The following is a 27869-nucleotide window of genomic DNA, read 5'->3' on the forward strand; positions in this document are numbered from 1 at the left end:
GTTAGTACGGTTTCTCAAAGTGGTGGAGGGATCTTTACTAACCACTCTATAGGCAGCACCGTCTTGGAGTAAATCCAATGCCTTTCTTACATATGCCTCTTTGTCTAAAACGACGGGAGGTGGTTGATGATGAACCCCTACATACCGTTAGAGAGGAGGAAGGAAAGTCGGAGAGCGGCAGGGGGCTGTCATACCCCCTACCTGACGATCCTGAGGACTCCCATAGAACATACGCGAGCGCTTCCAACAAGGTAAAAAAGGGGAGAACTGAGGAAGAACACTGTAACAAGGAGGGACGCGCCTCGATGGCTGTGCACACACCCCCAGGATTGAGCACTCGGAGTAAGACACGTGCGAGACAGCTGGGCATGACAACGAACAAGAGACAACCCCTCCACCATGCGGAATACCCCCCCCACGCTACACCAGACTCGTAACAATTTACGGGATTACCAGGATGATAAACATATTAAAACCGAAAGCATTGAGACCAGAAATATATGGGACTCTAAAAGTAGCAACCGGACAGAACGGGGTGGAGAAAGGAACTTGGAACGTCCACCACCACCCAAGCCTGAGGGGAGATCGGAACCTGAAAGCAACCGAAATAACTGGAATTGCCATTCAGCTAATCTGAGGTTGGGAGAACTGGAGACGGACGAGGATAAAAATACAACTAAGAAGAGAAAAAAAGCGCAGGCCAACTATACACGGCTGAACCAATCAGGCCCCATAACAAGATCAAGGAGCCGAGCGCAAACCTCGGCACGCCTATAAAAAGACCTTCTCATTCTCTGGCACGCCAGCCCTGAGGATGCCGGCAGGTGACGGCGAAAGCTTGGCGCTTTTTAAAACTTTTATAGTTTTAACCTATTAAAAACTTCCTTAGTTTTTTTATTACCCTAGTGTTCATTTTTATATTTTATTATGAATATCCCTAGGGTTCACATTTTTAACCTTTTTAATCGCATATATATATATATATATATATATATATATATATATATATATATGTGTGTGTGTGTGTGTGTGTGTGTGTGTGTGTGTGTGTGTGTGTGTATGTATATGTAATGTATATGTATATATGTTTCTATATATACATATATGTGCATGTGTGTACACACACAGAGTCTCGCTATTACCTGACATGCTCCATATGCATGTAGTAAACAGAGAACAAGAATAAAACAACCATTGTCCAGGTAATAAACCAAACTTGTACAGAGAAGAGGCAATCAAGCTGTCCCTTCCGGATTTTCTGCCCTGTCTTGAAAAATCTGTGGAAACTAAAAAAACTACCTGAATGAGGCTTGAGGGAATAATACATTTGTCTATTCTTCCCTGATTTCTTTCATGCACATTCCACAAATCTTCGTCTCTTACCCAAAGTGCTTTAAAAAATGGTATCTCAGTATAGAAAAAATAAATGAAAATTGAGTCACAAGATACCAGATGCTTCTTTTTTTTTTTACTATGTGACATGCTTAGTAGACAGTGGATTTATTTTTCACATCTGAAGGACCATTTTTCTGTCTGAACCTCCTTTGGCTTTAGAGCTTTCAGAAGAGCATCTTTTCTCCTTCCCATTTTATCACCTGCACAATTAGTGAACATGGAGGGAAGGTTTCTCGGTGGCTATTCCCAGCTTTTGTAATTATTTACCAAAGAGGTTGAGCTAATTCCACTTCCAGGCTGTTGTTCTACTTGAAAGCCCAATTATTCAGGCAGGAGTTTGACCTTTCATGGTTTCTAAAATCAAGGAACTTTAATTAATATGGGGTGTGTATGTACGTGTTTGTTTTGAATTAGGTTTAATTATAGTTGTATATTTTAGCTTCATTTTGGCAAGAAAGACAATCATAATACAGTAAATAAATATTTGTATTTTGTCCTTCCATCAAAAGGCCCTTAGAAAACATGAGGTTATGCAATTCATCTTCACTCCAACCTTGCAAAATAGATTAAACAATCTAACCAGGTGAACAGGTTACGCTCTCCAGCCTAAGCACATAGCTCATTTTATGTAATAAAGCATGTTATCCATTTCATGCTAGAGACTACTAATGTGCTTGTATGAAAATGAACAACAATATAATCTTCTTGACAGTCATAAGGCGCCATCATTTGGAAAAGTTTCTGTGCTGTTTCTTATGGTATAGAAATAAATATGTTTCCCCAAAACAGTTGTTGGCCTTTTGATCCAAATTACATGTTCTGCAAGAGTTAAAAAGATGTGGCTGTTCTTACAGATCTACTTCTATTTAAGTATTATTATTATTGTTGAGTCCGTGGCGGGAAAACAGACACGAGAAGCAGCTGGAGTTCTCAGTTTCTTTTATTCAGCGTTCAGCTTACAGGAAGATGGCTTCAGCCTCGCCCAAACGCCTCGCAGCCTCTTATATAGGCAACTCCCGGGTAAATGGGTTACTTTTCCCGCGCCAGCACACCCGCGCATGCGCACGGCGCTGGCGACAGCCTGTCTGGTCCCGGGCAGCTTTGCACCTGCCCGGGACTGCCTGCAAACGCCCGAGCCGTTTGCAAGGCTCGGGACATAACACCCCTTTCCCCCGGGCTAAAACTACTACCAACATACAACATTTATTTTATATGACATTTTGCTCCCCAGTGCTCCCACTGATTACTGGCTTTTGCCTTGCCAGCAATGTTATGTAATCTTCTAGATACTTAGGAGATTTCTTTGCTCTCTGTGACCTTCTTAGCTCTGGGTTACTGGCATAAGTCCCCTGACTGGAGGGAGGCGTGAGCCTGTTCTCTCTATTGTGCCCTGGTGTCTTCCAAGGACTGTGCCCCGATGCCTGGCCTGCTTGCTTGCCCACCGGGCTCATCAGGCCAGGGCTTCTGTTGCTTTGTGACCTGGTTGTCCTACCTAGCTGTAGGCCCTCAGGCCCCTTGAAGTGATAGCCACTGCTGGGCGTCTCTGTAGAACCTCCTAGGTCAGTCCAAGACCTGTCAGGAGGCTGTCCATTCCCTGAACCCCATTCTGTGCTCGGGCTCGTGTGGGTTTCTGTACTTTCCCAAAACTCAGGTGTTCCCTGATTTGTGCTAGGGTTGTTGTAGTCGGGACTTGGTTCCTCGACTAGCTCTGTGTATGTTTGACCCCCTGTAGGATTTGGGGTAAGGTCAGGCCAACCTTGGGAACTGTGTGCCAGCTCTCTTGCGGGGAATGATTTGTTGGGATGCCCCCGGGTATCCTCCGTTGCTGGAGTGCTGTGTGATGTATGTGGAAAGTGAGTATGCCCCCGGGGTGACTCCATGGCTGGAGTAGGCGTGAGTGCCTGTTGTGTGGGTAAGCTCCATGACTTCCTTTTCGGAGCAATTGCAGAATCCTGGGATGGGCCGTTTGTGGCTCCCTCAGCGGAGATGGGCAGTAGCTCTTGCCCTTCCCTTTGCTCCAAAGGGTCCCCCTCCCCCCCTGGAAAAGACCCAGGAGTCTCATCAGAAAAGTCTCGCCTAGAGCGAAGTTGGTCGATGTGCCGACGCAGGACACGACCGTTGTCCAGGGCAACCTCGTAGGAGAGAGGACCTGTGATCCTGGACACAGAAGCGGGGACCCATGTATGACCAGGCCCGTAATTGCGAGCCCAAACCGGGGCACCCACAAGTAGTTGTCTAGGTGCCCTAGGATGTGAGGTAGATGAAGGCAGTCTGTCCGGATGCAACCGGTCAAGTCTAGTAGTAAGTTGGCGCCCCCAACGAAGTTCAGCTGGACTTCTCCCTGTAGAAGTGGACGGTGTGGTGCGATAAGAAAGGAGAAAGTCGAGGAGCTTCCGGTGGGAGGCGACGGCGATGGCGGCTAGCTTTTAGCCGTCCAGCTGGGGAAGTGTCAGAGCCGCGGAGCGCAGCGCGCATCAGCTGGCCCGCGGCTCGGAAATCCCTTCCCGGGCAAAGGGAAGGGATAGAGAACGCAAGAGTAGAGGTAGAACCCCTGAACCCCCTCTGGATTTATTTCTAGAGGGGGTGAAAGGAGTGTTCCCTCGGAGCTCTTGCTGATCTCCGCCTCCCAGCTGTTTTTGCTTCCTTGGAAGCAAAAGAAACCGCCGCTTCTATCTCCGTGTTTACAGCATTTTGGTGAGTAATTTTTAAACGGACGGAGCAGTTTAAAGGACTTTTTCTTATATTTTAGGTGTTTATTTTTTTATCTTTTGATTTTTACTATTTTTCCTCCTTTTCTTTGTTATACTAGTGAAAGGACTTAAGATGGCGTTTTGAAAGTGTCGGAGTTTTTTTTTCCTTTCTCTTTTGTTTTACTTTCCCTTTTTAAGGATTGTTTTTTGCTTTTGCTTTTGCTTTTGGCTTAGAATTTTTTTTTTGAATTGTTTGCTCTTTTATTACTTATTCTTGGGATTTATTCTGGACTTTTAATGATTATAGTTTGTCTCTTTTTAAAAATTCTTTTTTTCTTTTTTTCCTCCTCCCTTTTTGGCTGGAGGGGAAAGGGAAGTGACAATTGTGCTTTTTAAAATGGCTTCAAAGAGGCAGCAGCCTTCCTCAGTACCCAAGGTTATTTCTTCTCCTATAACTTCCACTGCACAGCTACAACAACAATCTAAACATGCACCACCGGCTCAGCCACCACCCTCCCCTCCTCTACCTGGACTTTCAGTGCAAGAGGTTAGAGGCATAATGGGAGAGATTGTAGTTCAAATGAGAGAGGAAATGACTCAATTTGTTTCACAGATTAAATCAGAAATTAAATCTGATCTCAAAGAAGAGATAACGGGGATAAAGTCTAAATTGCAAGAAAATAATAATGAATTACGACAAGATATACTGGCAGCTGTTTCAGGTTTGGCTACTGTGGTGGTTAAGCTCGATGCAAGGCTTGAGGAAGTGGAAGACAAAGTTGACTCTTTAGATGACAAAATTCAAGACGTGGAAAGGAAGGTGGACTCCTCACAAGAAGATATTTTGATGTTTCAATACAGACAAATGGAGTATGCTCTGAGGATTAGAGGCCTCAAGGAAGATATGAATCAAGATTTGATGGAGGTGGTTCTTAGTGATCTGGCGCTGGCTTTGGATATGGATAAAGGAGAATTACAGAGAGAAGTAGAAAAAATTTATAGACTCAACTCCTGGATTGCTAAGCAGAAGAATTTGCCCAGAGATGTGGTGATTTACTTTACAAAGAAGTCCCTGCGGAATGAGATTATACAAGCTTTTTACAACAAAAGATTTCAGATTGCCGCCCAAGATGTCATCATTCTAAAGGAAATCCCATCTAAAATTTTAAGAAGTAGGAAAGACTTTGCTTTTTTAACCAATGAGCTTAAAGCTAGATCGATGCCATTCAGATGGGAAATTCCGATGGGTATCGTTTTGAGCCATGCTGGGACACGTTACAGATTGAACACAGTTGACAAAGCTAGAGATTTCTATACTTCGGTCCTGAGTGCAGGCTCAACTTCATCTGGTCGGAAATCTTTGAGTGCTAAGGAACCTGAGCAGCAATCTGAGGCACTAGATTTGGTTTCCGCAGGGATGATAGAAGTGGCAAAGCAACGCCAAACGGAGGCTAAAGAGCAGAGGATGACTCGTGCAGCTTATAAGCGTAAAGAGAAAGAGCAACGTAAAAAAGAGCCCAAAGAGAATTCTCCTGGAAGTGCATCACCGCCGGTGGGAGGAGCAAGACCCAAGAGTTATGCAACACACGCAGCTCTGTCAGAGTTTGATGGTGTCTTCTCCAGGCTGCGTGCCAAGGGAGATGGCAAAGTTTTTGACCTGGAATGTTAATGGATTGAATTCTCCTCAGAAACGGAAAAAAATCTTTTATTATTTGAAACAACATACCAATGATGTTATTTGTTTACAGGAAACTCATATTCTACTTAAAGATCAGAAATATTTAGTTAATGCTCGTTTGGGATCTCATTTTATATCTCCTGCACCTGGGAAGAAAGGGGGAGTTGTTATATATGTCAAACAAAACCTGCCAGCTTGTCTGGTAGAATCAGATCCCCAGGGGAGATATGTGATGATTGAACTTGGTATTTATGGTAAGAAAGTACTTATAGTTGGACTTTATGCTCCAAATCAACAACAGGAACAATTTTATAAACAGTTACACCAAAAAATAACTTTGCTTGATTATAGATCGGTGGTATTAATGGGTGATTGGAATGGTGTCTTAGATACACAAAGGGATAAGAAAGGTTCCTCTCCTTTTCTTAAACAAGCAAGGCTACCTAAAGCCTTTTTTGATATGAAAGAAGACTGGGAATTAAGGGACTATTGGCGGGAACGTAATCAAGAGGAGAGAGACTTTACTTTTTTTTCTGACAGACACCAATCTTTTTCAAGAATTGACTTTTTCTTGATTACCACGGATTTGTATAATAAAGTAAAGAATGTAAAGATTTTTCCTAGATCACTGACGGATCATAGTCCAGTTTGGATGGAGTTGATTCAAGAGAAAGAGGAAAGAAGATCCTGGAGAGTTAATGAAAATTTGTTTAGACAAGAGAAGAATGTTCAAAAACTAAAGGAGTGTTTAAAGGACTATTTTGCTTTGAATATGTATAAGGGGACTTCAATGTCAATGGTATGGGATGCAGGTAAAGCATTTATGCGCGGTGTTTTGATAAAAATGAATAATTTTTATAAGCGAAATCAGACTCAGAAACGTAGAGAACTTGAAGATGAAATTAAACTAAAAGAAAGGGCTTTGATTCTAAATCCTTCTGATGAAAGTACTAAAGAATCTGTAAAGTTATTAAGGTCACAATTTAATATGTTGATAGCAGATCAAGCTGCAACCAATTTATTATTTATGAAACAAAATACATTTTGTAATGCTAATAAGCCGGGGAGATGGTTGGCTTATCAATTAAGAAAGAAACAGAGACTGAGAATAATAGAGAAAATAAATTATAAGGGTAAACTAGTTTCTCAGAAGGAATTAATTAAAAAATCTTTTTTGGATTATTATCAAAACCTATACAAATCTACTAATGTACAACTGTTAGATATAAATAAATATTTAGCTGAGGCAAGTTTTCCTAAACTGACTGAGGATCAGAAATATGAAATTAATGGTTTAATTACTAAGGAGGAAATCGCCTCAGCAATTCAACAATTGAAATTAGGGAAAGCACCGGGTACGGATGGGTTAACAGCTGTTTATTATAAAGCTTTAATGGAGGAGATGATTCAACCATTAAATGATCTTTTTAATGGTATCTTACAGGGTTTAGAGATTCCTCCTTCATGGCGTAGTGCTTTTATATCATTGATTCCAAAGGAGGATCAAGATCTTACTTTACCAAAAAATTATAGGCCTATATCTCTTTTAAACGTGGATTATAAGATATTTGTAAAAATTTTGGTAAATAGGCTTATGAGGGTGGTGCATCATCTTGTGCATAAAGATCAATCAGGGTTTATAACAGGAAGGTATATGAAAAACAATGTTAGACAAATTATTAACTTATTAGAATACTTAGATAAGAACAACCAAGTTCCTGCAGGGCTCATATTTTTAGATGCTGAAAAAGCATTTGACCAACTGAATTGGCATTTTATGCTAAGAGTAATGGAAGAAATGAATTTTGGTGAAAACATATTACAAGCCCTTAAGGTAATATATCAAAAACAAACAGCACAACTTATTGTTAATGGAGGTTTGTCGGAGGTTTTCACAATAGAGAAAGGTACTAGACAGGGGTGTCCTTTATCGCCATTGTTGTTTGTTTTAACATTGGAAATATTATTGATTAAAATTCGAGAGTCTCAGGAAATTAAAGGAATATATGTTAATAAAAAAGAATATAAGTTGAGAGCTTTTGCGGATGACTTGGTTGTTACTTTGTCGCAACCTGATTATTCTGTAGTAAACTTATTACAGTTGATTCACCATTATGGTTTGGTCTCGGGTTTTAAGATTAATGTAAATAAGACTAAAATTTTACCTAAAAATTTGTCGAGTCAGGAGAAGCAGATTTTGGTTAACTCGACGGGTTTTGAGATTGTTAATAAGGTAAAATATTTGGGGGTGATGCTGTCTGTTTCTAATGCAAAACTATTTAAAAATAATTATGAAAGGTTGTGGGTCGGGGTACAGAAAGACTTGAAGAATTGGGAAAAGCTGCAATTATCCCTCATGGGAAGAATTGCAGTGATAAAAATGAATATTCTACCCAAGTTTCTTTTTTTGTTTCAAATGTTACCAATTTTGAAAAATGAGATTAATTTAAATGAGTGGCAGAAGGGTCTCAATAAATTTATTTGGGCAGGGAAAAAACCAAGGGTTAAGTTCAAAATTATGCAAGACTTCCGTGAGAGGGGCGGACTCAAGGTACCAAATTTGAAATTATATTATGATGCGGTGGTTTTAACATTAATTAGTGACTGGGTAAATTTGACAAATTCTGAGATACTTTATCTAGAGGGATGGGATTTACTTTATGGGTGGCATGCCTATTTAATATTTAATAAAAAAATAGATTGGGCTTTTAAATCTCATATTTTAAGAATTTCTTTACTTAGGATTTGGAGAAAATATTATAAAAGTGATTTTAAAGTACCATTATGGGCTATACCTTGGCATGCGATAGAAGGAATAAAAAGAGGGGTTAAAATGGATATGGTGTCTTACAGACAGTTACTTAAATGGGATGGACAAAACTGGCAATTAAAATCACGGGAAGAATTAGCACAAGAAAATTTTACTTATTCTTGGTTCCAATATAGGCAACTACTAGATAGATGGAAGATGGATTGTAAGGTGGGTTTTCTTAGAGAAGATGAAAATCTTATTAAGCAACTGAAGGATCAAAGACAAACCCACATTAAGAGAATTTATGGGGTTTTAGTTGAATTGGACTCAGAAACGGAACTAATTAAAGATTGTATGATTAGATGGGCGCAGAACTTTGGTGAGCCAGTTTCATTGGACACCTGGGAAACTATTTGGGTGAGAAATGTCAAATTTACTCAAGCACAGAATCTAAGGGAGAATTTTTATAAAATGTTTTATAGATGGCACCTTGATCCACAAAAAATGTCTTACATGTACCCTGACGTGCAACCTAAATGTTGGAGATGTGGTTATAAGGAGGCTTCCTATTATCATATTTGGTGGTCATGTAGAGAGATAAAAGCATTTTGGATCAAAATATGGTGGAATATCCAGAGAATTTTTAGAAGGAGGGTAAAATTTACTCCGCAATTATTTTTGTTAGGTATTGTTATAGATTGTGATACAAAGGAGGTTGTATTGATGTTAAACTTGATCACAGCCGCGAGGCTGTTAATTGGACAATATTGGAAGAAGGAATCTTTGCCTACATTGCAGGAATGGTTTTTTAAAGTAGCTTATCTGGCAGAAATGGCAAAGATTTCGGCTTTCTTAAAGCAACAAACGCAAGAGAAGTTTTTTGCTATCTGGGACAAATGGATAAAATTTATACAATTTAGATTGGGTATACAAAAATATTATATAGCTTTTTCATAAGTTTTATTTTTATATATATTATAGATATCTTTTTTATATATATAAATATAAAGTTTTTAATTTAATTTTTATTTTTATTTTTTTTTTTTTTTATTATTATTTCTTAAGCCTATATTCTGCTCTGGGAAGCTCAGGGGGGGGGAAGGGAGGGTTTTTGGGAGGGGTGTGGGGTGGGGGTTTTTTTTATATGTATTGTTTAATTTTTTTTTTCTTTTGTATATGTTGTTTTTTGTTCTGTATTGTTCTTGTTTTTTTTTGTAAAATTTATAAAACTTTTAATAAAAAAAAAAAAAAAAAAAAAAAAGAAAGGAGAAAGTCAGCCAACCTGTGATGCCAGTCCCCGTAGGTGAGTCTCTTCAAGGCGTCCTTTGCGATGCGCACCATGCGTTCAGCCATACCGTTGGTGACGGGTGAAAAGGCGCAGACGTGGCATGACGAATCAGTTGCCTGTAAAAAAGCTTGGAATTCGGAGGAAGTGAATTGAGGGCCGTTGTCGGACACAATGACATCTGGCAGCCCGTGTGCAGCAAAAATCCCCCTCAGTACCTGAATAGTCTTTGCAGTGGTGGTGGATGAGACAGGTACAACCTCAAGCCATTTTGAATGGCTGTCAACAAGGACCAAGAAGAACTGGCCCTGAAAGGGCCCAGCGTAGTCAATGTGCACCCTAGACCATGGGGACTGTGTTTCCTCCCATCTATGCACAGGAGCTTGGGGCATCTCTGGGCGAGATCGTTGGCACAGGTGGCATGCATGCACCTTAGCCTCAATATCTTTATCTAAAGCAGGCCACCACAAGTGGCTGCGTGCAAGAGCCTTCATACGAACAATGCCAGGATGACCCTCGTGGAGGGATTCTAAGACCCTAGTCCTCATTGAGGTGGGAATGACAACTCTGTTTCCCCAAAGCAGACAACCCTGAGAAAGGGACAGTTCGTTCCTTTTGGACCAGAAACTCTGAAACTCAGGACTAGGGCAGTGCTCAGGCCACCCGGACAGGACCCAGGAGCGGACACGTGAAAGTGTGTGATCTGTACCTGTTTCAGCGGTAACATCCCTGGCACTAAGAGGGAGCTCGGGCAAGGCTTGGATTGATAGAATGTTGACAGCTGGCGCAGGGTCAGCTTCTACTACTGGCAGGGGCAACCTACTGAGGCCATCAGCATGGCCCATTTCTTTCCCAGGCTTGTGGAGTAATGAAAAATCATATGCAGACAAAAAAATAGACCACCTAAGCATTCTAGGGGAAATGATGTGGGGAGTCTGCTTACGTGTGGTAAACAGTCCCAGCAGAGGCTTATGGTCAGTGAAGACCGTGAAATGCCTGCCATATAGAAAATCGTGGAATTTTTTAATTCCAGCAACAACAGCCAGAGCCTCCCTGTCTATCTGAGCGTAGTTGCGCTCGGCAGAAGACAATGTTCTGGAGTAGTATGCAATAGGAACCTGAGTTCCATCAGACCTGAGGTGACTCAGGACAGCTCCAACCCCGTAGGGGGACGCATCACAAGCGATGCACACAGGAAGAGACTCGTTGAAATGTGCAAGAACACTGTTAGAAGTGAGCAAGGCCTTGACTTCTTTAAAGCAAGCCTCATGTGCTTGTGACCACAGCCACACAGCTTGTTTGTCTAGTAGCCTGTGAAGAGGCTCAGCTACACTAGCTTTATGTGGAAGAAAAGAATTGTAGAAATTCAGGAGGCCTAGGAAGGCCTGAAGTTCGGCCTTAGACTTTGGCCTGGGTGCTTCTAAAATAGCAGTTAGTTTGGATTCAGCAGGATGAATCCCAGCAGCATCAATTTTGAATCCCAGAAATTCAGTAGAAGGCACCCCAATCTTGCATTTGTCTTTTCTGAGCTTGAGGCCTGATTTCCTGAATCTTAACAGGACAGCCCTAAGCCTTTCAGCTAGAATGTGTGTGGAGTCTCCTGCAATCAAGACATCGTCAAAGTAGGGGCAGACCCCTGGTATACCTCGTAGTGTGTTTTCCATTACGCTTTGGAAAATCCCAGGAGCGACATTCACTCCAAACTGTAGCCTTTTTACTTTAAAGGCTCCCCTGTGGGTCACAATGGTCTGAGCTATGGCAGCATCATCATCAACAGGCAGCTGTTGATATGCTTGAGCTAGGTCAAGCTTTGCAAAAACACGCCCCCCCTTGAGAGAGGCCAGGATGTGACTGACCACAGGAACAGGATAGGCATGTTGCTGCAATGCCTTATTGAGTGTGCATTTGTAATCAGCACAAATGCGAATGTCCCCATTTGCCTTTAGAGGCGTGACAATGGGGGTCTCCCACGGGCTGGAATCAACAGGTTCTAGGATTCCCTGTTGGATTAGTTTGTCTAATTCAGTATCAATCTTACTTTTTAAAGCAAAAGGGACCCTTCTTGCTTTAATCCTAATGGGAGTGACAGTGGGGTCTAGCTTTAAGGACACAGGTGGTCCTTTGAATGTGCCCAGCTGGGGGCTGAAAACATCTGCAAATTCTTTGCAGACTTCCTGTAGGTCGAGTGTTTGTAAGCTGTTGAGTCCTGTGACGTGTATCCCCAGGGCCTCAAACCAATCGAGTCCTATGAGACTCGTTCGTTCACCCCCTACTACTAATAAGTCTAGTGGACCTTCAAAACTCTTGTATTGCACGTTAAGGGTGGCCTCCCCCTTAACACACACTCTTGAGTTCTGAAAATCTGTTAATACAATATCAGAAGGCCTTAACTTGGCCTTAGTCCCACTACTGGAACAAATCTTCCTAAATGTATGCAATGAAATAATGGAAAGGGCAGACCCTGTGTCTAGTTCCATAGATAATGGAACCCCTTGTAGCTTCACGTTGAGTGACAGCTTTTTCTTCATGGGCTTGTGTGTGCCTGTTCTACAGATGCTTCTTCGCGAAGCACAAAAACCTACCCTATTCTGGCTGGGGAATCTGGTACCCTTCAGGCGTTCTTCTTGGGGTTGTGCCTTTCGTCGGCCCAGACACACAGCTGCAATGTGCCCTTGTTTGCCGCATGCCCGGCAGGTAGCGGAGCGGAACTTGCAGTCGGTTCTCCTGTGGCGACCTCCACAGCCGATGCACTTGAGCGGAGCCGAAGAGCTTCCCTTCTGGTTCTCTTCCTTCGCGGGGTGTAGACGGTCAACTTCTTCATCCAGATCCTCCTCGGAGTTTCGTCGGACGTCTTCCTGGTGCACGGACGCACCCTCTGCACTGCTTCTGATCGGCAGCATGTTCTTGATGGCGCCGCCTGCTGCTTCTTCTGCGGTGACTTCCCTTAAGGCGTCTTGGAAGGATAATTCTTCCTTAGCGAAAAGTCTCTGTTGTAGCTCTCGATGCCTTAACCCGCACACGAATCGGTCCCTCAGTCGTTCCTCGAGGTCCTTGAACTCGCAGGGCTTGGCAGCCTTCCGTAATGCGGCGATGTATTCCTTGGCTGACTCACCGGACCGTTGATCCCTCTGTTCGAAGGTGTGGCGCCATGATATAACGGACACCTTGGGGTAGAAGTGCTCCTTCAGCAGCTTCTTCAGGTCTGCGTAGCTTACAGACTCTACTGGAACAGGTGCTGCAAGGTTTTCTGCGATTTCGAAGGCGTCTTGGCCGCAAACGCAAAGCAGTGTGGCAGCCTTCAAGCTATCTTCCCTCACTTGGTTTGCCTTGAAGTAGTTCTCCATTCTGGATACGTAGGACTCCCACCGCTCTGGATGTGAGACGTCGAATTCTGAAAGCCTTCCGATTTTCGCCATCTTCGGATCTTCAGGAGACGGGTCTATCAGCCAGCCTACCCCCGAATGCGCACCGGAATGGCGGGCAGCTGCCGAGTCGACGCCGTTCCTCTTCCGCCGCTCAGGACTCCTTGGGTAAGCTTACACTTCTTCCTTTCCAGGTAGTGCAAGGCATCCCACCTTCGTCGCCAGTGTTGAGTCCGTGGCGGGAAAACAGACACGAGAAGCAGCTGGAGTTCTCAGTTTCATTTATTCAGCGTTCAGCTTACAGGAAGATGGCTTCAGCCTCGCCCAAACGCCTCGCAGCCTCTTATATAGGCAACTCCCGGGTAAATGGGTTACTTTTCCCGCGCCAGCACCCGCGCATGCGCACGGCGCTGGCGACAGCCTGTCTGGTCCCGGGCAGCTTTGCACCTGCCCGGGACTGCCTGCAAACGCCCGAGCCATTTGCAAAGGCTCGGGACATAACAACTATTATTGCTATTGTGGTATGTATTTACGTAAAATCCCCTGCTTTGTTTCAATTTTATACAACTGATAGAATTTATCTAATTTTTCAAGTCTAGAAACTAGTGTAAATGCAAACAATATGCTTGTTTTTAGTTATATGACTTTAAATTTATGTATTTTTTTTCTTGATTTGATTTCTAAACCAGATTTATTTTGTACAATTCAAGATAGGGTATATAATCTTCCCAACTCTTTTTTTCCCCATAACAACCACTCTGTGAGATAAATTGGGCTGGGAGAGAGTGACTGGCCCAATCTCCCCCAACTATCTTCCATTCCTAAGGATGGACTTTCCTAATTCCTAAGGATTTGGGGTCTTCTGGTTGACCACCTTAACACTAGACAAGTGGCCTTTCTAAATAAAAAATATTTTCTATTTAAAATAATTATTTACATACAATTTTAAATTACAAATATAATTTTGATGGAATTGAAACATGTGAACTGTTATGGAAACAAAGAATGAATTCCCCATTGCTATAGTATCAACTCTAATACGTTTTACCCCATTGGGGACTAGAAATAGCAGAACATAATGATGTTGTTTTAACCTAGAGTAACTAATGGAGGGTAAATGGAACCTATTACCATTAGCATCTGCATCTGAAAAAGTATCTTTCCTCCTTACCTCCAATTCTCCAGCATTCACACCCCTTTCATGATGATATGAACCAAGATCGATTCTTGACAAAAGCAAAGCTGAAAACATTAATGCAGTGTGGGAAAATAAGAAGCATAAATAATCTCACTTTGGTAACTTGGAATACAATTCTTCTTTTCTTCCCTTTTAGGTAAGATCAATTCAGGGAGAAATATTTAAAAAAAAAACAGCAGTTTGCTCTCATTACATTTTCTATGTAGTCCTTTTATTAGTTTGGCTCATGATCTAAAAACATGGAAGCTCTAAAACGATGGTGAAACAATAGGACAAGAAAGCAAATAGACACACCATTTTAAGATACTGGAAAGACAGTAGTTTTTAAAGCATTTTGATACCTCTTTGAGTATATGCTTTTTTTTTTGAAGATGTTTAAGTGCAACCTTTTTTGACAAAATTAGCTTTGTCCAGCAAATGCTGTCCCAAACAATTTAAAATGATACTGATATAATATGTGCTAAAATGTGACTCAAAATAGACCAGCAGTACAGCTTGTGCCCAGCAAAAACTGTTGGCTGTATTTAAGTGCAAATGTTTTGAACAGCAAAACCAGAACTTTAGGCAATAGTACATGATGACAGAATCCAGGGCAAGCCACTAAAAGGCAAAACCACAGTGACATATGATACATATCCTTACATGCTTTCATCCTGATGCATGATGCAACAGTACATGTGTTGTATTTGTGAACACTGTTCTAAAGGCCCAAGAGAAGCAAATTTATTCTACTGAAATACAACTCAGCTACATTAGCCTGGCTTCCCTTTGAGACTTAGTTTATTTACAAAAAACAATTAAAAGCCTTGAAGTTGATTATTCTTCTGCAGAATTAAGTAAGCATATGGTTTATAACAACTTAGGCTGCATTATAACAACTAGGTTGCATTAACAGAGGGATAGGATCAATATCATGTGAAGTATCACTTTATAATGCCTTAGTAAGTCCACACTTGGAATATTACATTCAATTTTGGTCGCCACAATATAAAAACGATGTTGAGATTCTAGAAGAGTGCAGAGAAGAACAATAAAGACAATAAAGTGGACTGGAGGCTAAAAGAGATGTGGAACAGTTGCAGGTATTGGTATGTCCAATGACATGGTAACAGTGTTCCAATATCTCAGGGGTTGCCACAAAGAAGAGTGGGTCAACCTATTCACCAAAGCACCTGAAGGCAGGACAAGAAGCAATAGGTGGAAACTAAGGAGAGAACCAACCTAGCAAAGTTTATTTTTCCTCATAAACCATAATCAAGTCTCTGGAGTGTTCTCTTTCTGTACTTTGCTCCAACTGGAAAAAAAATAAGCTTACAATTTCATCTCTGCCCATTCTAGTGCCCATTCAGTTATATAATTCCAGCATATCTAGGAGACATCACTTTGGTTAATGTCACTATTGATTCTAAACTGACCTACCAATAATAATTAAATGATTAGGTAATTTATTTATTAGGTATAATAAAAGAAAACTAGGGTGCTCTGCCACAGTAAAAAAAAACACAAAACCCTGTTATAACAAAATTACCCTCCTAAATCCGGGAAGGGCAGCTTTTCTCCATATTCCTTTTTTCTCAGATCTTCTTCCAGAAAAGCTGGAGGGTGATCTGGTGATGACGCTACAATGAGCAGAGATGAAATTGTAAGCTTATTTTTTTTCCAGTTGGAGCAAAGTACAGAAAGAGAACACTCCAGAGACTTGATTATGGTTTATGAGCAAAAAAGAAAACTTTTTAAAAACTGAGGGAAAACAATGTTGCCAAAAACTTATCATTTTTGTCACTAAATTTAAGCATGAAGTTTACCTGATCAGTATTAAACAAGCAGCTCCTTGAGAAAAATTGCTCAACTCTGAATGTAATTAGAATTAGTATTTGGAAGGATGAAGGGAATTTATGAGAATGTATATTATCACTAATGTTGTGATACTTTAATTTAGAGCTGAAATATTGAAATATTGCTCTTCTTTAAAAGAGAAAAAAAGTCCCATTTGTCCAATGTCATGTTTTCAATAGATGTTAGCACATATTTTGGGGATATTATCAAGTAAAAAAGTTCAGCATTTCTCAATCTGAAGCACGATTGTAAATGATCTTCTATTTTTCAGTCATGATTAATAACTTCTTTAAAACTATTTGAGTTTAAAAAAAATATGCAAACATTTTTATATAAGTAGTTTGGCTTGTTTTTTGTTTAATTCATAGCATGGATGTCTAAAATAATACAAATAGACCAGAACTTGCATTTATGACTGATTCACATATGTAGAATTATTGCCTGGTAAGTAACAGCAGAAGCACCAAATTTCCATCAATAAACTATTACCGATCAAAGAACGAAGAAAGGGTGCTTCAGATCAAGGACCCAATATTCTTAGAAGTCTACCCATACTTGTGAGTCTGCCAGCATTTCTTCTAATGCAGAGGTGTCAAACTGCCAGCCCGTGGGCCAGATGAATCATAATGAAACCACATCCACCCCATTGCCAGCAATGGCAAAAAAGTTGCGATATGTCACAACACATCATGTGACGTTGCGAGTTTGGCACCCTTGTTCTAATGGGATAGCATATATACATGCATTCCCTTATGCAAAGGAGTGGTAAAAAGAATATGACATGACCTGCAATCATTTCTTCTTACACACATTCAAATGTTATATGGGCCACAAACGGGAACAAGATATATATATGTCTTTGGCTATTTGGGTTTTCTCCCGTGTCAAATTGGAAGTGTCTTGGTGACATTTCGACAAAGTCCCATATATATATTTAACTCTTAACATCTGGCTTTATGCATTTCTGCTGAAGGCTGTGATGATGTCATGTCATCCATTGGAATTGCATTGTATGATGTTTCTTTGTGGTTCTGGACATGGTTCTCATTGGCTGCCATTGGATTGTAGTAGGATAGATTTCCAAAGTTTGGACTGAAAGGTTCGGGTATAGCATCTAGTCGCAGAACTGCAAGATATACATTGACAATTCTTACACATGTGTTAAATAATACATTTTTTGACAGAATGTTAAAGACATGAGTTAAAGCCGAGTTCTGCCTACAACAATAAGTTCAATATATACATGCAATTATGTGGATATCCCCATGTATGAAATATCTTTTAGGAAATGCTTTTGTCTCAAGTGACTTGGAATTTTATATTCATTCATTAATTCACTCAGATAGCTGCCCACTTCTTAATTGCAAAAAAAAAAAAAATGTGGTAGTGCACCTACTTAAAAAACTAAGCATAGGAAGAAGTAGAAGTTTGGAAAGTAGCAGGTCTGCCCTCTCACTCATGATAAAACTGTGGAGAAAAGCCTTAATGCAAGCACTCCTGTCATTTCACAGCAGCAGTCAGAAACCAAGGCCTTCAATCCAATGACCTGGCATTTGGGATGAGTTCAAGTGACTAGAAAGCTGAATTGGTATGATATTTCAAATCAACCTTCTCCAAAAATAACCTGATCTCTTTCTCATACTATTTTTCCCTCTGCCCATCTCACCTTGATATTCCTACCTGCCCTCAATCCCATCAACTCCAACCTTCCAGATTCAACCTACCTGCCCCCACCTATACTACCACCATCTAGCCCACAGGAAATCCCTGATAGCTGCTTCTAGACACAACTCAGGAGCTTCCCTCGGTGTCTATAAGTAATCTAACCATTGAAACTCTCTCCCATCAACACATCCTCATCTGTCTCAATAGGATTCCCATCATCAAAGCACCTCACAATTGGATAGGAGCTTGGTTGTTTTCTTGTAGATGTTTCATTACTAAATTAAATAACATCATCACCCCTTCCTCTATGTCACAGGTGTCAAACTCGATCATATCACATGATGTATTGTGACATATTGCAACTTTTTTGCCTTTGCAGAGCTGGGGTGGGTGTGGCCTCCACGTGACACCCCTGCTCTATGTCTATCACCCAGAGAGTGCCAGCTATCTTACTCCCTCTAGTACCCCAATAAAATTGCTCTGCAAGGCAATCCACCTCATACTAACACAGGCTGAAATTCTTTATCAAGAAAGCTTTTGAAAAGCAATCCATTGCTAAAGGCCCTATCCAAATGGACAAGAGTATTCAAGGTGAAATGAGAATGAAAAGACTGTTTTCAAAGCACAGGTAAAAGATTGAATTTGCAGTGTGAGAAAAGTAACAACTGGCATCTAAATGTATTGCTATCACATTCTGGCAATAGAACCAACCGGAAGTAGTGATGAACCCTAAAGCAAAAATGGTCTTAGCTGGCATAAAGAGGAAGAGGAACTCAGAATGTATATATTGCATAGCTTCCTTTCCTCCTCTTTTTAAAATGTATCCTTTAAAATGACACATCTCAAAAACTTGCTTTCAAACAACAAAATCCATTTGACTCTTAATGACTCCAGTTCTTGAAATAGATTATTACCTGGATCATTTCTTGTGTCATCATAAAGTCGCTGATGTCCAAACGATTCAGATTTTCTTTTACCATAGATTAAATATCCAACCAGGCCAATCAGTGCAGATCCTAACATTACTCCTACAATTGTTCCAAATATTACCCCTCCATTACTATGATTTTCTGGAAAACAGATAAACATAATCATCTTCAAGAAAACAACATCTGGTACTGATGAAAATTTGTTTTGTTTAATTCAGAATCTTTCAGGAATAGACACAGAAAGAGTTCAAATGAATGCTGTCCTAAACATTTACTCCTGCATTTTCTTTTGGTTATTTAATGAAAAAGATTTTTTTCCTTTAAAAAAATACAGAGGCAAAGGTAATGTTGAAAAGTTCATGTTAAGGGAGAAGAATATCATACAAGGTGGCTGAGGAGTAGATATGAATATTCTGGCTTTCTTTCTACAGTCATCTCTTTAGCAACCCATAGCCTTCCTTGGAGTTAAAGCCTCATGGAAAAAAACTAAGAATAAAATTCTATATTTTATTTGGATTCCCCCAACACTATATTAAGTAAGGTTGTTCTCAGTTTACAACCACAGCTGGGACTATAAAATTTGTTGTTAAGTAGTGCAGTCATTAAATGAGGTATCACATGAATGCAGCCAATTTTACGACCTTTTTTGCACATTCATTAAGTGAAAGATCATGTCACTTGTTTTCATATTTTCACTTGTCCAACAAAAAAATGGATTGACTTGTTTTTAGAAGAGTAGTGCAGACTTGTTCCATTCTATTACAAGGATGTTCAATGTGTTGAAATTTTGGTAAGAATATATTTATTGATTCACTCAAAATTTTGATTCAACTAAGACCAGGATTACTTAAGATAATATGTGCATCAATTAGATTCCTTTATAATATTTACTTTCTACAATATAAACAGCTCTGTTTCTAAGAATGATTTGCCAGATGTCAAAAATTGCCTTTAAAGTCAAATGACAGTAAGCTGTCTTCTGTAGATGCAGTACAATTGCATAGTTCATAACTTTGGGTGGTGACATAAATTAAGGACAATTAATTTTCTTACCTTTTGGGGCTTCTCTTGCTACTGTAGACCCACCAGTTGCTTTGGGAGGCAGATTTGCTGTTGGAACACTTGTTGATAATTCAGTTGTAACAGCACTACTCTTAGTGGTTAGCAACATAGCTGTTGTATTTGATAGATTTTTAGTGGGACGAAATGTTAAACCATCTACTTGAGTTGTGTTATGGGAAACCGTGGTCGTGAAACTGATGTTAGGGGCAGTTGTGGTGACACTGTTTGTTTCAGGTTCAAATGACTTGAAGTAAGTGGTGGCTTCATAACTTCTAGAAGTATTTATAGGCATTCCCGAAGAGGATACTCTATGCTTTACATCTTTTGTAGTTAAAGTTGGTGGATGTGTTGTTGGTAATAACACACTATGAAGAGATGATGTTGGAGTCAGGGTTGAGGTGGTCTTGTTGCTTGGAGTATTGCTTTCTGTTATAGTACTATCATTTAGACTATCACTGGTATTGCTACGTTCTGTAGAAGTTCTGTCAGAGGTCACATTAAATGGAGTTGGACTCATAGGTGTGCTGCTTACACTGCTTATTGAAGATGTAGAATTAACTGCATCTTCACTGTGATTTCTGGCCAACTGCAGGCTAATCAGCAGCAGCATGAAAAATATGCCCTCAGTTGTTCGCATTCTTTAACAGCCTCAGTACTTGTTTCTTGGTATACGGTGCCTAAGGGGAACATGTTTAAAAATTCATTGAATTATTGATGGAATTTAATATATTCACAGAGAACACCTTCCTGTTCTACTGCTGATATCCTGAATGGGACTAGGAAATTCCAATAAATCAAAAATAAAATGTGTCATTTGTAAATGTGAATTGTTCATATATTTTTTTCATGCATTGGAAACCAATATTTTCCTGAGATACATTTATGTTTTGTATACACTCAGGATCTGTGTAATTAGGATTAAGAACAGGGTATCCAGGTCAAATTTCCTGATGTCCTAGGGAGAGTCTGTTTTTTTATTATGTAGAATGTTAACATAAGAATGTTTATGTATTTAGTGCCATCTGCTTTCAGAAAACTATAGTTGAAGTGGGGGAGGTAGATGACTAATTTCATAGCCAGGGACAGTGGAAGCCTGGTTGAAGGCAATTCCGCTTAATATAAACCAAAGACATGCACATGAAGCCCATTGATAAGAAATGCTAAAATTATGTTCTTATTTCCCTTTCTACTAATATCCTTTCCACAATCTACTAATAGGTCAGATTTACTGCAATCTCTATCTGGCCCAATTTAATGAGATCCTGATAGGGATGCATCTATTCATCTAAATCCATTTCATATTATTTTAAATGAATTGCATCATATGTCAATTTTCTCAAATATTTGTATCATCCTTTAGTGGGTTTTTTAATGCAGGAAGACCAAGGGTGTGTCTATAAGCTAAAAGCCACATAGAAGTCAGAATATATTTATCATCTTTCATATGTTATGTTTTAACATTCACAGTCATTTTATGTCACTCTGAATGCTACAAGAAAACAGCACCTGCAACTAATTTATTCCTTATTAAATTTTAGTCCCCATCTTAATTTGAATATTGTGACTATTTTTCTCTCACATCCTTATTATTCAGAATATTTTTTTCCTGTTACCTGAACAAATTTATGAACAGCATTAAACATCTACCATTACTTTTTTGGGAGAAATTATAGATGTTTAATCCTGTATTTCCCCATATTTTCTAAGGTTTTTTTTTCCTTTTGCTATTACACATTAACTAGAAATTGCTTTCTGTCAACCTCATTTCATTGCCTTTGCTTTCTGATGTAGACTTAAGCAAAAGTGAAATTAAAACAATCAGATTTTTTTTTTTTGAATTGTGAATAATTTCTCAGACTAACATGACATGTGTACTACACTTCCATTAATATCCAGCCTTAGTTTCAGCATCTGTTTAATACATCACAGGCTATTTTTGTGAATGCAATCAGACTACATTTATAACAGCACTCATTTACTGGCTTGTAATTATTTTGTCATTCTAGCCAAATACATACAAAACTAATCATAGGTTACTGTTACTTTTATTATGCATTTTATCTAGCTAGTTCTATTCCAAATGTAGCTATTATTCTTGTTAATTGACTCAAATCAATTTAGTTATTTTTTCTCCATAAGTGAAATTATCCAATATATAATTAATGTGCTTAATCTGGGTTACCAATTCACAGCCTGAATGATAAAATTATTTGTCATACTCTGTAGTATTTGGTCATAGCTAATAACTATAAAACCAAAAACAGAAAGAATAAAACACTAATGTGACTTTTTAGCAACTATTCAAATATTATTTTATCATTTAATATTAAGCATGTTCAAAACACACATCTTTTAATTTTGCATAAATATTTCTTTTGTACATGAAAGCAACTGGCAGTGTAAAATTAAGACTTTATGCATATAAAAAGAAAACCAAGCTGTCCAGATTTACTTTTAGGGTAAGATCTTCTAAATAATAAAATAAATTTCTTTTCTTCTAAAAGTGTTATATACACACATGCACACACACAAAACCTGATATATATGCAGGAAGTTTTTCAGACAGATGTCTAATTGATTACACCTTGACATTTTTTAACTGCTATACTGCAGTTTTACTTTTTACAATCTCTTTTGCCTTGCAGCCCCCAACTAGGAGCATTAAGCAGGCTCAAGTTGAACTGCGAAACATTACAAATCCAAATTTCTTTTTCTGACAAAGAATTAAAGAATTCCCAATTTTTAAATTTAATTCTTTAAATTTAAATTAAATTTAATTAAATTTAATTCCCAATTTAATTCTTTAATTCTTTGTCAGAAAAAGAAATGTGGATATATATATATATATATATATTGATTAATTTCACTTGTTTACCACCAAATGCAGAATGACCTGTGGTGGTTTATAGTATGCACACCATGAAAGAGATATATTATTAAAACAGTCCAAAAAGAAATATTAAACAATAGAGTCAATAAAAAAATAACCAGCAGCACCAATACAATCAACCATAGCAACATGACAATAATCAACAATGACCTGAAAAAAGTTCCATCTCAGGCAGGCTTATGGAATGACCCCAGAGTCAGTGCCGGTCTGAACTTTGGGGAGGCAGTTACATAAATCACTGTCTAAGGGCCTTACAGCTCTCATCTATCTCGTATGTGGAGTAACATTTACCATCAACTGATGGACTGTATCTGGGAGCTAAGCCACTGAGGTCATTTAAGATAAAAATTAACAGTATGAATTGTGCCTAGAAATGTAATGGAAGCCAATGCAGTTCCCCAAAGTGTAGGCCTTACCTTACTATAGCAGCTTTCACCAAGAAATGGACAACTGAATTCTGCATCAGTGGCAATTTCCAAATAGGGTTCAATGCATATGAAGTGCATTGTGGTCGTCTAATCTGATGCATGAGTTTCTGGGGCTATGGCTTTAGCAACTGGTGTCTTTAAATTCAGGCAATCTGTTTGTGAGTTCTCAGCCTTGATTTGGCTTGAATTTACTATGAGATGCTAAGCCCATATCTTAAAGATCATTAGACCATTACTCCTCTTTCCCTTCAGAGGAACTGTAATAATAAATACGTCCAACAGGAAACTAATTGAAAAAGTAAATAAAAATAACAATAAATGAAACAGCTTATTCTCAGTTTAAAAAAATATAATTCAAGCCATTAAGCACTAATCCAAGTAAAAAAAGCCCACGTACCACTTCCAAACTAGAGTCACACTTAGACTTTAGTAAGTCTCTTAATTGTTACAAGTGTTGTAACAATCTCTTCAAAAGATGATCTACATGTCTTTGTTTTCATTGCCATGAAGAAGGAATACACACTTATCAGTTATTTTTTTTTCTTTCTTTCACTCTCACTGTATAAAAAGGGGATCTAGCTTGTATTAAATGTTTACAATTAAATATAATCTTGTTTTAAAGTAAATAACTTTAAAGTTAAAATATCTTATATGCATGGAGGTTAAAAGTACTAAAATATAATGAACCATGCATATAAAATTCTGGTTATGATCTCTCTTTTTTCCTTTCCATTGTAAACTTTGATTGTCAAAAGGTGTTTTTTTAAAACTACTTCATTATATCCACTGGAGAAATGCATATATATATATATATATATATATATATATACACACACACATATTTTTACATTGTTATGAAAAAGTGTTAACCTGCAAATGATGAAATCCAAACTTTGAAGTTGACAGGCAGTGTAATAATAATAATAATAATAATAATAATAATAATAATAATAATAATAATAATAATAAATAACCCAGCCAGTATGTTGACAACCAGTAATCCTCTATGTACATGTAGTGAAAACAAATTAGCATTTAAAGTAATACTGTGCTACATCAGCTACAGTTTCACAAATCTACACTTTCTACCAATGAATGCAAAAAGGAGTTATAAACAAAATATCAGTTAAATATGCTAGTTTTGCATTTCTTTAAGAATTGTCCAGAAGTGTGCCAGATCATTTAACTGACATTTAACCTAGCTGACACAAACAGAAGTTTTTTAATCAAGCACACTTACAAAAGGTGACTGCAAGTGAAATGGCTGAATAAAAGCCACAAAAAGAAAATCTCTTACCTTTACAACTCAACAATGTTAGGGAAGTGTTGGAATTATTTGCTTCTAAACTGGAGTGCAATTAGCTTAGTAGTCTGCTGAAAAGAAGAGAAGGCAAGTAATGGAAATGTATCAATGCTGCAGTGGATAGGAATGCAAAGTAGGAATGAAATTAGGTGGGGCTTTATTTCTCTGGGTGTAACAGAGCACCTGAGAACCAGAATGACTGCTTCTTGATAGTCATTGTGAAGGCATACCATTCATAGAATGTGAAACTATTGAAATTAAGGGGCTGGGTAATTCTGATACTTCCACCAATAATGCATGACGTGTTATGTGTTCTATGAGAAAAATTCTTTCAAAACAGAATGGGGAGGGGGGTTAAGAAGGGATTGCCAATTTTGTAATATACACTTTTACTACTTAACATTTTGAGCTGACGATCCAAATGAGTTGTGGTTTTAATTAATTGTCTTTCAAAAAGTTTTAAAAACCAAATTCCAAAATATTTGATTAGAGGACTGTCACTGTTTTAACCAGCCCCCTGTGTTTCAATCTTTTTCAGCTTGAGACAACATTGCTGTTAAACTTTATATCTAAATCAGTGGTTCTCAACCTTTTTAATGCTGCGACCCCCAACCGGTCATAAGTTGAGGACTACTCAACCGGTCATAAGTCGAGGATTACTCAACTGGTGCAGCATCGTTTGCAGAATGGGACTTTTGGTGGGCTCAGCAGGGCAGAGACAGCCTGGACAATTCCTATTGGCTTTTGAAAGCCAATAGAATTAGACTCTATTCAGGAGAGTCTATTCTATTGGCTTTCAAAAGCCAATAGAATAAAAGGGAGTAGCACAGCTAAGGAAAAGGGGGGAAAAAATGGCGGACTGCGTTGTTTGGCGACCCCCGTGAAATGGTCGTTCGACCCCAAATGGGGTCCTGACCCACAGGTTGAGAACCACTGATCTAAATATTGAAACTGAATAGGGAACCAATTTTCTTTGCCTATATAATTTAAAAGAAAAAAAGAAAAACAAATCCTGTCTGTATGTTATATTGCTCTTCTTGTGTACCATACATCAAGGATTGACACAAGACTAAATGACAAATTATATATGCAGCCTACTAATCAAAGAGAGAAAGCTTTTTGAAGAACAACATTTCCATTTTCTCCAGCCCTGTGCAGTGTCCTAAATTCCTAAAATGCATCCCTTCATAGATAATAACTCTTCTAAATGATGATCCTCGTCAGGGAAGTTGAGGAAAGGGGAAGATCACTTTTTAATAAGTAGAACTCTGGGGTTCTTGGTCCTTCCCTGAGCCTTGCAGAATTTCATGACCAAACTAGGTAACATCATCAGTGCTAGAAGTGAGTGGGGTTTGGTCTTATTTTTATACACTATTGGCTTGGCTCTGTCAGTACTGATAGAAGTGTTCTTGCTGATTCCTTAATTAGGTTGTTGTTTACTACTAGCTTGTTTGCCTGCTTTGGTAGACACTGGTATATAAAAATAAGAGCAAGCTCCACTCCCTTCTAGCACTGACAATGTTAACTAATTTGATAATAAAACATCTGCAAGAAAAACACCAGAGAGTACCAAGAACCCCAACAGTTCAACCCTGAACTGCAAATATTCTTTTCTATAAGTAGAACTGTCTGTCCCATTCTAACCAAGAACCATTGTTTTGTTGGGTTTCATGAAGAAGAAAAGTCAGAAGAGCTGCTTTTTGCCTATTCTTTCTACCAATAATTCTCACAATATTTATTTTAACTTTTACAATGGATTAAATCTAAATAAACAAGTATTTCCGCATTTTAAAAACATCTCCTGTAAGGTATGCCTTTATTTCCTTTCCTATATGTGATGACTTTTCAATGTGTCAGGTTATTTAACAGCATATTCAAGAGTCCACTTTGGTAAAGTTGGGTTTTTTTCCAAGTGTTTTGAGGAAGGAACTCAGGTGTAACTGAAATGTGCTGTGTTTGTTCTTAGTTAAAATTCTTGAAGTCTTTAAGGATACTTCATAGACTGTTTCAGATAATTTCTCAGACAAGCTACTCTGCACCAGAACAGAGTACGTTTTTTCCCAAAACCACATAATTAAAAATATTGTAGAATGTCATTATGACAATTCATGATTCCTTTCACTTATTTATTTTTATTTATTAAATTTATATAGCTACCATCTCAAAATATGACTATGAGTAATTATACCTAATATGATATCCAAATGACTTTCATAATGACTGAGGTTCAAATGCAAAAAGAATAGAAAATTAGTAGATAGATCCAGTTCTATGTGCCTTGTCCAATGTGTAACATTTTAAGTAGATGGATATCTATTTCTAAACACCACGATGCCAAAATGAAATATTTAACCACGTTTTAAGTACCACATTTGCATCTCGGGTACAATATTAATGATAATAGTGATGGGCAGTAGTATATAGTAGTAGTAGTAGTAGTAGTAGTAGTAGTAGTAGTAGTAGTAGTAAGAGCCCTATAGCCACAGTGGTTAAGTGCAGTATTGCAGGCATATTCTGCTCACAGCCTGGAGTTTGATCATGCTGGAGCTCAAGGTTGACTCAGCCTTCTCTCCTTCCAAGATCAGTAAAATGAGGACCCAGATTGTTGGGGCCAATATGCAAATAATGCTTACATTGTAAATGTCCCAGAAAACTATGGGGTTGTATATAAGCCGAAAATGCTATTGCTATTGCTATTTCTCAGTGACTACATTAAAAGCTACAATTAGCATTTTAGTGGGGAAAACAATTTCTTCCTCAAGATTAGAATGGTCCCAACTTTGCTAGCTTTTGTTTAAATGTTGTTAGATGCCCAGAGTTCCTATAGTGAACAACCATTTACAATGAATGTATGTATGGATGGATGAATGAATGAATGAATTTCTGTCCTATTACATCAACTTCCAGTAAAGTACTCAAGCTATCTGGGACAAAGGTTTTAAGGTTTCTTTTCCCAGGAAATCTGCCAGGATTAGAGCCTCCATCGACCTATTATTAATCCCTTACTAAATATGTCATAACAAATTCTAGGACACATTGCAAAAGGGCAGGTTCTTTTCTTTAAGATGACCTGACAGGTAACCTGTCATGTTAGCACCGCACAATGCTCTTGGGTGAGAAATTAAAAAACGTGAATTGCATAACATAGCAAAAATGATGTTCAGAAAAGGTCAGCAGAAATCTTCTGCAAGCACTGCTAAGATGGAGCAGTGGCAATGGGGAAATGAAATGGTAAAGCTTATCAGTGCAGTCCCCAACCATCTAGTCTTTCTTTAATGTTTGTAACACTGAAAATGTGGCCATCAAGGCAATGCCTATTTAAGGACACATGGCACTCCTCAGCCACATTGACTGATGGCACCATCTTCTGCTGATGTGATGATTTGTATTTTTAAA

At 38.7% G+C, this 27869-nt stretch overlaps 2 protein-coding genes across 7 annotated transcripts in view; one reads left to right on the plus strand and one right to left on the minus strand.

Annotated features, from left to right (window-relative positions):
* Positions 1–27869, plus strand: part of ANO3 (anoctamin 3) — a 175081-nt gene that overhangs the window by 124362 nt on the left and 22850 nt on the right. The window lies entirely within an intron of this gene.
* On the minus strand, positions 14550–24619 carry MUC15 (mucin 15, cell surface associated). Its single transcript, XM_039342227.1, has 4 exons — positions 24468–24619; positions 19844–20529; positions 18776–18931; positions 14550–17322 (listed from the first exon to the last, which is right to left on the minus strand). The coding sequence occupies exons 2-4, from the start codon at positions 20487–20489 to the stop codon at positions 17138–17140; spliced, it is 987 nt and encodes a 328-aa protein (XP_039198161.1). The 5' UTR covers positions 20490–20529; positions 24468–24619; the 3' UTR covers positions 14550–17137.

Source organism: Crotalus tigris, unplaced genomic scaffold (assembly GCF_016545835.1).
Source record: "Crotalus tigris isolate CLP2741 ecotype Arizona unplaced genomic scaffold, ASM1654583v1 scf7180000017779.458999, whole genome shotgun sequence".
Classification (NCBI taxonomy): domain Eukaryota; kingdom Metazoa; phylum Chordata; class Lepidosauria; order Squamata; family Viperidae; genus Crotalus; species Crotalus tigris.

Excerpts from the sequence above, each read along its gene's own strand:
- MUC15 (XM_039342227.1), bottom strand. The coding sequence starts at position 20,489 with ATGCGAACAACTGAGGGCATATTTTTCATGCTGCTGCTGATTAGCCTG. Across the intron at positions 18,932-19,843 it reads AGCAAGAGAAGCCCCAAAAG|AAAATCATAGTAATGGAGGG; the intron begins GTAAGAAAATTA and ends TCTGTTTTCCAG. Across the intron at positions 17,323-18,775 it reads TGACACAAGAAATGATCCAG|TTCTGCGACTAGATGCTATA; the intron begins GTAATAATCTAT and ends TATATCTTGCAG.